General features: G+C 47.5%; 1 protein-coding gene across 2 annotated transcripts in view; it reads right to left on the bottom strand.

Moving 5' to 3' along the window:
* The window catches only part of P2RX3 (purinergic receptor P2X 3), a 307490-nt gene that overhangs the window by 57287 nt on the left and 236144 nt on the right, over positions 1-14059 (bottom strand). For both annotated transcript variants that reach the window (XM_086953350.1, XM_086953351.1), the window contains one exon: positions 12728-12805. In XM_086953350.1, the coding sequence (XP_086809476.1) occupies positions 12728-12805 (78 nt within the window). The remainder of the gene's footprint in view (positions 1-12727; positions 12806-14059) is intronic.

Here is a 14059-nt window from a genome sequence, read left to right as displayed (position 1 = left end):
GGGAATAAGTGTGAAGGGCATTCCATGCAAGATAACTTCAAGTAAGGACTTCTGTCTATGGGGTGTATATACGTTGTTCTTTTGTTGGGCTGGGCGTAGTGTGGGAGTCGTCATCAGCTGCTATGGTATCTGACAGGGGGTGCCAGACGCATGCAATTCCAAGGTCGGAGGAGCAGATGTGCTTCCGCCTGATAGTTCAAACAAAGGAGCTTTCATCCCTAATGCTAGTTTGTCATCTGCTTGCATTCAGGAAATGTAATGTGGCTTTCGGGCGGTGGAGTTGGGATGTGTGAGACTTTGGGATTCATGTTTGACATGTCTTGCATGTGGCAAATGTGCGGCATCACTGTGAGTTACGTTGCCTCACAGCTGCTCCTGTCTCCCTCCGAGCCTATTTACTTGTGTGCGCTGCGCGGTTGCATCACTTTCACTCCTACGGCACACCATTGTCATGCTTTTCTGCGCATGTCTTCAAGCCTGACAACGACACACTGACGTTAGCCATTGAAGGTGGGCGGCAAACGTGAATGTAGGCCTATGGTAAGGATAGGGCAGACACAGAAGTAGAGTTTATGCCTGTCTGAACTCGCGCTGCGAGTAGGGCTAGGCATTTGGCTCATGCTGTGGCAATACAGATACACACAACACTTAGCATGTATGAGACAAGACCCTGAGCGGTTTTGCGCTCCTTCATTTCTCAGTTCGTGCGAGCCCACCCTCCGGGTGCATGCTACATTGCAACATTGTCGATTGTAGGCCAGGTGGCGCCAACACTAAAACACAGACACACGCATTAGTTACTTCCTTGTCCAGTCCAGAACTGGACCACGCCAAGAGCCCCAGGCAAATTCTGCACACCCCTATGCTTACAGCGGGGGGACAAAGCTACATAACCGGGGTTTTCCCCACTGCCAGAGGTAACATGGTTGCATCCGCTGTCCTCAGCACAATGTAATGTGGTAGGGTCTGAGGCCAATATGCATACATAATGAACACACGAACACACTTAGATTGATAGTGGAACTGGCTACGGGAATATGAGTACGGCCCCTTTTTATTACCAGGGTCACATGTCGAGTGATGCCTGTGCTGGCTGGGTGTGGGGTGAGTGTAAGCCAGCTCTCAGGGAGTGGTTGGTGATGGCAACAACTTCAACAGTGATCATCGGATTGCACACAGATTCAATCATCAAGGGTCCATGACTTGTGGTGCACAGAGGTAGGGGCACCAGAGATGTGCGTGCTCGTGTGAAGAAATTGTTAATATCCCTTCAGGATATTCCTGCACCCTGAGGTGACATTGTTGCGTCTTGGAAACAAAGAGAGAGAAAGGAATTGCGTCTGTGATAGCCGGACGGGGAATACTCCTGATTCCCTGGTCAAGGTATCAAAAAGAACAAATGGAGGAGTATTACCCGATGAGGGTAAATGAAGGCTTTTGTCCAAACTGAGGAAACACTGTTCCTTTGTTAGTAAACCCCTCACTCACCACCTGGTGGTGACTTGCTTCATCATCGGGGCCCACCCAAGTGGCCTAGCGTCACTTGGGTGTGCTTCAACACCTGGATTACAGTGGAGCAGGTAGTGAAGTGTGGGATGCGAACAAAAAAGTGTGAGTGTTAAAATTGTCCTGGTTAATGCTTTTATATAGTTTTTAATAAAAAAGTAACTGGACAATATTAAAAATGTGGGCGAGATAGTAGTAGGGAAGTTACGGCCTACATATCTCAGTTTATGTGTTGGTCGACATGTTTCTACCATGTGGGGAAAATCCCCGGTATTCCTCAGGACCAAAACAAGGAAGTGGGTGGTGTGCGCCCCCTAAAATACGCACCCAGTCCTAATTCCTTGGTCATCCAGAAGAAAAATATACTTCTGGGTCAGCACTCCTAAAATATAGGGTGCAGATAAAAACCTGTGGGAAAGAAAGAGAGTAAATAAAATAATTACTATCCTGTAACGTAGTGCAGAATTAGGGTGCAGAATACGTGCAGTTATTCTTGCTTTCCACAGTGGTGAATGACACAGTGCCTTCATCAGTACAGAGCGTGTCTACACGTGGTGTGAAAGCGTGCTCATTAACGTGGGGGTAGAAAATCTATAGAGTATATCTGGCTAAGGGCTCTTGATTTTCGTCCTTGGTGCGTGCCTAAAAGTACATGCTGGCGCTGTTGGTCAAGGTGCACTAAACTTGAGTGCTCATACTCGTACCGTAGTGGTTCAATTTGTGCCAGCTGGGTAGTAGTTATTTAAATTATAAATGTTCGAGAAAGTCCTAATCAGGATTTGTGGTCAACATATAAGGACAGACTAGACTGACATACACATATAACATAAAGCTTTTCACGAGGTGTCACATGGCTGGAAAGAAAAGGGCTTACTGGAGTGGAGCTCTAGTTGAGCTGCATCAAGCAGGAGGAGGGCGCTTCGCCGGTTACAACATGTTCTAATAGGAAAGGCATATGTTGTAAAATGAGGATTAGACCTACGTAGCGGAATAAGCCTACATAGCGTCAGTTTCGGCGTCTCGGCATGGCTGGTTCCAGCCTGGAACCAGCCATGCCGAGACGCCGAAACTGACGACGGTCTTCACAGCCCTGAAGAAACTCCTTGGTAGGGAGTGAAACGCGTTGGCTGATCTCACTACAAATTTTATTGATGTGCCCTTTCTTGCTGAACAAAGATAAATAAAGAACATTTCTCTACTTATTATATTTGGACTCTCATTTTGGTGCGCCCCCTTGAGTATCTAAAAACCACTTACTAGGAGAAGTTGTTATTTTAATACAGAGTTCCAAGGGATATTGTCGTTGAGCCCATGGATATGAGTGGAAAGTCTATATATCCATCTCTGTTCTTTTTCAAATAAACGAGCCTGGATGTTAGGGCCCGCTTGTAACTGTTCGATGTCATGTCATTGATGGTGTGATGGGCAGTGAGGAAATGATCTGTGAGTTTTGTCATGTTCTTCTTGCATCTTATCGTGCTCCTGTGTTCGCAAATTCGTTGCTTTATTTTGCGTGTCGTCATACCCACGTAGGGTTTTCCGCAGGTGCAGGTGATCAAGTAAATTACATTATTGCTATTGCAATTCGTGTGGGATCTCTGTTCCCATGTTTTTCCAGGTTCCAAGGTGATGGTCTTGGTGTTTTCTGTTAGGTGACATACACTACAGTCCCCACATCGAGAATGTCCAGTGACTGGTGGTAGACCCCATATCTGTGTTAATGTCGGGTCATTAGTGTTGGTGTTGCTTTTGGGTCTAGTGTTGACCAATGTGTTTTTCAGACTGTTCGCTTTCCTGTATGAGAAAAGAGGTTTCTCCCAATTGAATGATCCAGAATTGATTATTGACCAGTGCTTTCTGATGCTTTTGCTCACTTCATTGGAGATCACATTATAGGTCGTCACACAGGTCAGTGGTATGTTTTCAGTGTCTTTTATGGTTTCTTCCAAAAGCGCTTGACGTGGTTGGTTTCTAGCTCGTTGTCGGCACTTCTTGGTGATCTTGGTTGGGTATCCACGTTGTGATAGTTTAGTGGTGAGATCCTCAGCTTGTTCTTTGAAGTCCTTAAGATTACTGCAATTCCTCCGTAGTCTTAAGTATTGGCCATAGGGAAGATTCTCCCGTAATGGTCGGGGATGAAAACTTTCAAACCTAAGGAGGTTATTTTTTGCCGTGGGCTTGAAATGTGTTTTGGTGTTCAGGGCTTCTTGATTCTTTTGAATCTCAATGTCTAGGAAGACCATTCTTTCTTTATCTGTGCTGTGGGTGAAGTGAAGATGTTGATCACGTGTGTTGACCCAAGCGATGAAGGTTGTAAGAATTTCATGCGGGCCCTCCCAAATTGCCAGCACGTCGTCAATATAACGGCGCCAAAAAACACCGGGCCCGATTCACAGAACTAACTTAAGACAAAATCCTAAACTTACTACTATTTTGGTATTCACAGAATGCACTTACTACTTTCGGCATTCACAGAATGAACTTACTACTTTTGGTATTCACAGAAGTTAGGATTTTGTCTTAAGACAAACTTAAGACAGACTTAAGACAGACTTAAGACAAAATCCTAACTTCTGTGAATACCAAAAGTAGTAAGTTCATTCTGTGAATGCCAAAAGTAGTAAGTGCATTCTGTGAATACCAAAATAGTACTAAGTTTAGGATTGAGTCTTAAGTTCATTCTGTGAATCGGGCCCTATGTTTTCAAAGTATGGGTTGGTAGGTGAGAGTATGTGTTTTTTCTCAAATTCAAAGACATAGAGTCCTGCTATGCTGGGCGCAAAGACACTGCCCATAGATATGCCCCCTATTTGTAAATATAGGGATCCTTCGAATTCAAAGAAATTCCTTTTGAGGGCCAAGGTAGCACAATCAATGATGAAACTTTTGGGTGTTCTATATTCCCACGTGGTGTGCTCCAAAGTTTCTTTTAGTACAGTGATGGTAGCGTCTTGGGGGATGTTGGTATAGAGGCTTTCTATATCGAAGCTGACCAAGGTCATGTCATCCTCCATTCTGATGGTTTCCAGGAGTGTTAGGAGGCTTTTTGTATCTTTCAGGTAGGTTGAGGTCCCCTGTACAATCGGTTTCAGGAAGTAGTCACAGAATCTGGACAGTGGTTCGAGGAGTGAGCCTATTCCGGATACTATTGGTCTACCAGGTGGTGGTGTTCTATTCTTGTGCATCTTTGGGACCACATAGAAATACGGAATTTTAGTCTCTGTTTTGGTTAGATAATCTGCTTCCTGTTTTGAAATTTCACCTTTGTGTTCCGCTTCTTCAACCAGGTTCATAATTTCTCTTTTCAGGTCGTCTGTGGGGTCATAGGTGAGGGGGAGATAGTTCTTCCGATCCTCAAGTAATCGTCTGCATTCCTGTTGGTAATCAGTACGGTTCATGATTACTAGGCCTCCGCCTTTGTCGGCCGGTTTTATGATGATTGTGTCATCTCCTTTCAGATCAGATAGAGCTTTCCTCTCGGCTCCACTGATGTTTTGATATCGTGTGGGGATTCTGGTGGATTCTATATCATTGAATACGGCTTGTTCAAATGTATTTATTTCCACTGGGATGGTGTGTGGTGGGGGAACGAAAGTCGATTTTGTTTTTAAACCAGTTTCATTGGGTATTTCCTCAGTGGTTTCCTTGTTGGTTTTCTCAAAAAACGCTTTCAATTTCAGTTTTCTAAAGAACGCTGCTAGTTCGCAGTGTAATTTGAACTTATCTAAGTTAGCAGTGGGGACAAATCCCAGTCCTTTGTTGAGGACCTTCTTCTCAATGTCTGTTAGGATGTGTGACGATAGATTGGTCACTAGGTCCTCATGTTGCTGGGGCCCGCTTTGTTGGATGCGGTTTTGTTCCTGGTGTTGCTGCTCACCATATCCTCTTCCTCCCAATGGACGGTATTGCCCCTTTTGTTGCGGCCCCTTCCGCGCCTGCCTCTGTTCTGAAAAGGAGGGCGGTATTGATTTTGCTGAAAAGGATATTGTTGGAAGGGGGGTTGCCATCCATACATGGGGAACTGTTGTGGTTGTTGATATGGATTGAAGGGGGGGTGGTTGTATTGTGGCCACTGATAGTTTCCTTGGAATCCACCTCTCTTTTTCTGTCTTGGTGTGCTGATGTTGGAGCCCCCACTACTGTTGGAGCTGTGGGAAGTGTTACTGGATGCATCAGAATCTTGATCCTGTATGGTGGTCCCTTTAAAGTCCCATTGTTGCGTCCCCTGCCCATGGCACGAAACTCAATCATATAGGGTTCATGAATTGTGGTGCACAGAGTTAGTGGCACCGAAGAGCTCAGCGTGTGCCCAGCCAGCGATGATGTGTCGTTCGGGCAGGCCACACCGGATGCAATGTCTGTTGCCTACTGGATTCTGCAATTAATAAATCAACACTCAATTTGAATTGGGGGACCTGCTGACCGTGGTGTAGGCCGAAGGCAGTAGTCAGCACACACATGACTCCGCGTTGCTGTGCCGCTGAGTGCTCTGGGGGCCTGTGTTGCAGAAGCCAGGGCTCGGCTGAGGAGGCTGGTGGTCATGGCAGCGTCCTTGTGGCAGGGTGAGGGGCGCCGCCATGGCAGATGCGTTGGCTATCCCGAAAGTGAACCACGCCCAGAGCCCCGGCCTATTTATTCACACTCCTACGCATGACTAGCATACGCCGGCCTAGCCCACTCTGCTTACGCTTACAGAGGGGACAACAAATCTACATGTCAAAGGTCTTCCCCACTGCCTGAGGTGACATGGTTGCGTCCGCTGCCCACAACATTACAAATACTAGCAGTATATGTCCACATGGACATGTCTGTGATCTGCATACTGAGGTCTGTCCAGCATATCACTTCCACACTTGGCATTGTGTACATTCTTATTCATGGGTAACTTGCCTCCTTCACACATACTTGGTTCTCACCTCTCCCCACATTCTGCAAATGTGTGGCTGGGGGCCATGCCATTTTTGGAAGGTCTGCTGTCTTCTTCTGTGCTGTCTCTGTGGTAGAGGGGTTGTCCGGGGGTGTCCTGGGGGGTGGTGGTGGGTGTTGTGGCCCTCTTGGGTCTCCAAGCTGCATAGTCATTGGCTCTAAGGCATCTGTTGGTCTTCAGATGTGGCTCTGGGCTGAGCTCTCTTTCATACTGCAGGTTGTTGTCCTGCTTAACGCCAGTAAAAGGCTGGTGTTCAAACCCTGCTGCTAATGCGCCTTATCGCCTATTTTTGGATTGCATCACAGATCTGGATGGTCGTTGAGAATGTCGAGAAGTTGTGTTTTTGCACGAGAACGCCCACTCTGCATCTCATTAGCGTTAGTTGTTGCTGTCATCCGTGGTGATGTTTTTTGCGCCAGCTATCGCTGGATAACTGGGGATATCGGTAGTTTGCGCCAGTTTGTGAATAGGGCAATAAATCTATCACCACTTTTGCAGCGCTAAAGTGCAGATAAATCGGCGATAAGTCCTTGAGAATATGCCCAAAAGTCTTTAGTTTAGTTTATTCTGATTCACCTTTCCTGACCCTGCAGCTGCTTATCAGATCAGGCTGTGACACAAAGTTTGACCAATGGAGTAGGTAAGAGAATGTGTTACTATTTGTTTTTATTTTTTTAATCTGCACAGGTCCAGCAAGGAACATACTTTGTGTATGCTTCATTTAAATTGTTTTTATCATTATCATGGCTATGGATGCAAGACAACAATAAAAATGTCCAGATAACTCTGGTGATTAATGATCCTGCCAATTCTTTGCCTGTTGGTAATTTTGAAATGCAAATAAGCTTTATTTTATGTGGATAGCTCAGTGGGTTACTGTCTTTGTCACAGAGATCCTTGTGTTACTTGCAGTTCAGAAGTTACAGTCCTAACAAAGGACAGCGACCAATGAACTGTCACCAAAGAGCTGCATACAAACCTAAATGATATGGTTAGAACGTAGCTTTGTTTTTGGTGTTGTAATATAGTTAGAACTTCCCCAGTCTTTCATTATTCTAATGTTGCTAAAAAGAGTATGTTTGGGCCGATATACATTTTTATTAGTAATGCCGCCCCCTAACCACTGGGGTATGCTTTGAATCCTGAGTTTGTGCTTCCCCTGCCCAACCCCTCTTAAAATATCCTGCCCACCAGTATGGATGACAAATGATTCCTTCCCCTTGTAATCCTCATTGGTTTATGTGACATTCCTTGTAGACTGATTTACATACTTGCATGATTGATTGTCTCTGTATAATGTGTGTGTGTTGTAAAGTACTGTGAAACCCTACACTGATATGAGCAGCTCTATACAACAAATGAAAAGCATATGAGAGAGGCTACAGAGAGATGAAGGGCACTGTTGATGGGTGGTAGTAATGGTATCTGCGGAAAAAGGGGTAATTGGTGGGGTAACAAGAAAGACTTTCGCACTAGCGCTAAAGCCCCTGTCATGGCCTTTCTGTTTTATTTAATTAGCAGTCAGGTGTTGTGAAGTCTGCCTCACTGACGCCTACATTAACACTTTACAAGCCGCCAGACTGGAGTTGAAAGAGGCAAAATGCAGCCACATCTGGCCAGACCTCAGGCCGGTGCAGGAAGGACCCGGGGCAAAAAGACCCCGCTCGTAGATTTCTACCCAGAAAAGAGGCATGAGGGCAAACAAGCCGCAAGTAAAGCCTTCACCACTACTCATCCTCAGACCTCCCCATGCCTGTGATCTTCACCACAGCCAGCATCCATACAGCATCACCCAAGGACCCACAGCCGAGGAGACCGCACTGAAGGGTCTGTGAGGTCCACCACAGCCATCATTCATACAGCATCACCCAAGGACCCACAGACAGGGACACAAGAACTGAAGGGTCTGTGACTCTCACCACTGCCATCATTCATACAGCATCACCCAAGGACCCACAGCCAGGGACACAAGAACTGAAGGGTCTGTGACCTTCATCACAGCCAGCATTCATACAGCATCACCCAAGGACCCACAGCCAGGGACACAAGAACTGAAGGGTCTGTGACCTTCACCACAGCCATCATTCATACAGCATCACCCAAGGACCCACAGACAGGGACACAAGAACTGAAGGGTCTGTGACTCTCACCACAGCCATCATTCATACAGCATCACCCAAGGACCCACAGCCAGGGACACAAGAACTGAAGGGTCTGTGACCTTCATCACAGCCAGCATTCATACAGCATCACCCAAGGACCCACAGCCAGGGACACAAGAACTGAAGGGTCTGTGACCTTCACCACAGCCATCATTCATACAGCATTACCCAAGGACCCACAGCCAGGGACACAAGAACTGAAGGGTCTGTGACCTTCACCACAGCCATCATTCATACAGCATCACCCAAGAACCCACAGCCAGGGACACAAGAACTGAAGGGTCTGTGACTCTCACCACAGCCATCATTCATACAGCATCACCCAAGGCCCCACAGCCAGGGACACAGGAACTGAAGGGTCTGTGACTCTCACCACAGCCATCATTCATACAGCATCACACAAGGACCCACAGCCAGGGACACAAGAACTGAAGGGTCTGTGAGGCTCACCACAGCCATCATTCATACAGCATCACCCAAGGACCCACAGCCAGTGACACAAGAACTGAAGGGTCTGTGACCTTCACCACAGCCAGCATTCATACAGCATCACCCAAGGACCCACCGCCGAGGAGACAGCACTGAAAGGTCTGTGAGGCTCACCACAGCCATCATTCTTACAGCATCACCCAAGGACTCACAGCCAGGGACACAAGAACTGAAGGGTCTGTGACTCTCACCACAGCCATCATTCATACAGCATCACCCAAGGACCCACAGCCAGGGACACAAGAACTGAAGGGTCTGTGACTCTCACCACAGCCATCATTCATACAGCATCACCCAAGGACCCACAGCCAGGGACACAAGAACTGAAGGGTCTGTGAGGCTCACCACAGCCATCATTCATACAGCATTACCCAAGGACCCACAGCCAGGGACACAAGAACTGAAGGGTCTGTGACTCTCACCACAGCCATCATTCATACAGCATCACCCAAGGACCCACAGCCAGGGACACAAGAGCTGAAGGGTCTGTGAGGCTCACCACAGCCATCATTCATACAGCATCACCCAAGGACTCACAGCCAGGGACACAAGAACTGAAGGGTCTGTGAGGCTCACCACAGCCATCATTCATACAGCATTACCCAAGGACCCACAGCCAGGGACACAAGAACTGAAGGGTCTGTGACTCTCACCACAGCCATCATTCATACAGCATCACCCAAGGACTCACAGCCAGGGACACAAGAACTGAAGGGTCTGTGAGGCTCACAACAGCCATCATTCATACAGCATCACCCAAGGACTCACAGCCAGGGACACAAGAACTGAAGGGTCTGTGACCTTCACCACAGCCATCATTCATACAGCTTCACCCAAGGACTCACAGCCAGGGACACAAGAACTGAAGGATCTGTGATCTTCACCACAGCCAGCATTCATACAGCATCACCCAAGGACTCACAGCCAGGGACACAAGAACTGAAGGGTCTGTGAGGCTCACCACAGCCATCATTCATACAGCATCACCCAAGGACCCACAGACAGGGACACAAGAACTGAAGGGTCTGTGACTCTCACCCCAGCCATCATTCATACAGCATCACCCAAGGACTCACAGCCAGGGACACAAGAACTGAAGGGTCTGTGAGGCTCACCACAGTCATCATTCATACAGCATCACCCAAGGACCTACAGCCAGGGACACAAGAACTGAAGGGTCTGTGAGGCTCACCACAGCCATCATTCATACAGCATCACCCAAGGACCCACAGCCAGGGACACAAGAACTGAAGGGTCTGTGAGGCTCACCACAGCCATCATTCATACAGCATCACCCAAGGACCCACAGCCAGGGACACAAGAACTGAAGGGTCTGTGAGGCTCACCACAGCCATCATTCATACAGCATCACCCAAGGACTCACAGCCAGGGACACAAGAACTGAAGGGTCTGTGAGGCTCACCACAGTCATCATTCATACAGCATCACCCAAGGACCTACAGCCAGGGACACAAGAACTGAAGGGTCTGTGACTCTCACCACAGCCATCATTCATACAGCTTCACCCAAGGACCCACAGCCAGGGACACAAGAACTGAAGGGTCTGTGAGGCTCACCACAGTCATCATTCATACAGCATCACCCAAGGGCCCACAGACAGGGACACAAGAACTGAAGGGTCTGTGACTCTCACCCCAGCCATCATTCATACAGCATCATCCAAGCACCCACAGCCAGGGACACAAGAACTGAAGGGTCTGTGAGGCTCACCACAGCCATCATTCTTACAGCTTCTCTCTAGGACCCACAGCCAGGGACACAAGAACTAAAGGGTCTGTGACTCTGACCACAGCCATCATTCATACAGCATCACCCAAGGACCCACAGCCAGGGACCCAAGAACTGAAGGGTCTGTGACTGTCACCACAGCCATCATTCATACAGCTTCTCTCTAGGACCCACAGCCAGGGACACAAGAACTGAAGGGTCTGTGACTCTCACCACAGCCATCATTCATACAGCATCACCCAAGGACCCACAGCCAGGGACACAAGAACTGAAGGGTCTGTGACCTTCACCACAACCATCATTCATACAGCATCACCCAAGGACCCACAGCCAGGGACACAAGAACTGAAGGGTCTGTGACCTTCACCACAGCCATCATTCATACAGCATCACCCAAGGACCCACAGCCAGGGACACAAGAACTGAAGGGTCTATGACCTTCACCACAGCCATCATTCATACAGCATCACCCAAGGACCCACAGCCAGGGACACAAGAACTGAAGGGTCTGTGACTCTCACCACAGCCATCATTCATACAGCATCACCCAAGGGCCCACGGCCAGGGACACAAGAACTGAAGGGTCTGTGACTCTCACCACAGCCATCATTCATACAGCATCACCCAAGGGCCCACAGCCAGGAACACAAGAACTGAAGGGTCTGTGAGGCTCACCACAGCCATCATTCATACAGCATCACCCAAGGACCCACAGCCAGGGACACAAGAACTGAAGGGTCTGTGACCTTCACCACAGCCATCATTCATACAGCATCACCCAAGGAGCCACAGCCAGGGACACAAGAACTGAAGGGTCTGTGACCTTCACCACAGCCATCATTCATACAGCATCACCCAAGGACCCACAGCCAGGGACACAAGACCTGAAGGGTCTGTGAGGTCCACCACAGCCATCATTCATACAGCATCACCCAAGGACCCACAGCCAGGGATACAAGAACTGAAGGGTCTGTGACCTTCACCACAGCCATCATTCATACAGCATCACCCAAGAACCCACAGCCAGGGCACAAGAACTGAAGGGTCTGTGAGGCTCACCACAGCCATCATTCATACAGCGTCACCCAAGGACCCACAGCTAGGGACACAAGAACTGAAGGGTCTGTGACCTTCACCACAGCCAGCATTCATACAGCATCACCCAAGGACCCACAGCCAGGGACACAAGAACTGAAGGGTCTGTGACTCTCACCACAGCCATCATTCATACAGCATCACCCAAGAACCCACAGCCAGGGACACAAGAACTGAAGGGTCTGTGAAGATCACCACAGCCAGCTTTGTTAGCATATTTCTAGGATCCACAGCCGATCAGACAGAAATGAAGGAAGGGTCTCTCACCCAACACTACTTTCTTACAGCATCAGCCGGGGAGACAAAAATAAAGGGTCTGTGAACTTCACCACAGCTATCATTCTTACAGCATCACTCAAGGACTCACAGCCGAGGAGACAGATCTGAATTGTCTCTCACCCAACACTACGGGCCAGATTCACAGAACTAAATTAAGACAAAATCCTAAACTTACTACTTTTGGTATTCACAGAAGTTAGGATTTTGTCTTAAGTCTGTCTTAAGACAGACTTAAGACAGACTTAAGACAGACTTAAGTTAGGATTTTGTCTTAAGTCTGTCTTAAGTCAGTCTTAAGACAAACTTAAGACAAAATCCTAACTTCTGTGAATACCAAAAGTAGTAAGTTTAGGATTTTGTCTTAAGTTAGTTCTGTGAATCGGGCCCTACGTTCTTACATCCCAACTCTACTATCCTCTGCTGGGGACATGCAGGTACTGCAGGTGATGTATTCTGTCCCTAGTTAGAATTTACAAAGGGATTAGAAACGCCTCTGGCTCCTTAGAAACCACCTACTCACCTCTTCAAACTTCTTTGCCTTGTACTGGTCCGCTCCCTTCAGGAAATTCAGAAGAATAATGTCACAGAGCACCGTTCCCTGAAAAAAGAACAAAGTGCAGACATAAAACACAGAGTCGGCAAATGGGTGGAGAGAAAATGGGGAGAGAGAGGAAGGGCTGAATGGAAGAGGAAAAGAGACAAAAATACATGGTCCTGAGAACCCACCAGAGACAGGTGCCTTGTCGCTGTCATTATGGCTGAGGTGCATTATTTTGAAAATGTTTTCATGTACACTTTCCGGCACATAAACAATCTTTAAAGGTGATTTGTTTGATTTGCAGAGTACAGCACAGTAGAAAGATCAAACACAAGGAGACTTAAAAGTATTTCTCCTCGTTGCACCACTCTAACGCCTGTTTTTCAATGGTGTTTGTTTTTGGCGCTGCCTCCGATTTACAGATCCTTATAAATCTCATGCAGTGTCAAAAAGCAATGGGCGTGGCAGTGGAACGTCCACAGCAACACCCATTGCCCGCTCCTTTCATGCAGATACCTGCTTGAAAGAGAATGATATTTAAGCATGGGCGGAACATACGTTCCGCTCGCGGATTTTCGGTAAATTCGCAATCCGCGAGATTCGCGGATTTCCCGCAAAATCTGCGAGCGGAACGGATTTTGGGTCAAAAGTTCAAGCTGACTTTTGTAACTTTTTTAGAATGGCGCGGACAAGCTGCCAGAGCCATTCTAAAATAGTTACAAAAATCAGCTTCAACAGGAAGCTCTAATAGATAAAGTAAAGCAGGTGCTGCTCAAATTCAGTTACACAATCATTAATCACCCCAAACTTGGGGTGATTAATGATTGTGTAACTTAATTTGACCTTCAACTCGAGCACCTACTTTACTTTATCTATTAGTGCTTCCTGTTGAAGCTATTTGTAGGTATTTTAGAATGGCGCTGGCAGCTTGCCGGCGCCATTCTAAGTGGGGCTGAGGGCAGAAGGGCACAAAAGTGGGACAGAGGGCAGAAGGGGACAAAAAATGAGTTTGGCAGAGGGCAGAAGGGCACAGAAACGAGTGGTACAGAGGGCAGATGGGCATAAAAAACGAGAGGGTGGCAGTGATTAACCAGGCAAAAAAAAAACCTGCAAAAACACAAAGCGCCTCGCGAACACCCGCGAACACGCAAAGTGCCCCGCGAACACACGCAAACTCGCAAAAATAAAAACATCTGCGAATTCGCGAATTTTGCGGATTGTGAATTTGCGAATCCGCAAATTCGCGGATTGTGAATTCGCAAAATTCGCCCATGCGTAATGATATTTACAAAGTGGTATTAAGCCACGCAAAGT

Source organism: Lissotriton vulgaris, chromosome 1_2, assembly GCF_964263255.1.
Source record: "Lissotriton vulgaris chromosome 1_2, aLisVul1.2, whole genome shotgun sequence".
Lineage (NCBI taxonomy): Eukaryota > Metazoa > Chordata > Amphibia > Caudata > Salamandridae > Lissotriton > Lissotriton vulgaris.
This window is presented reverse-complemented; position numbering and strand designations above follow the sequence as displayed.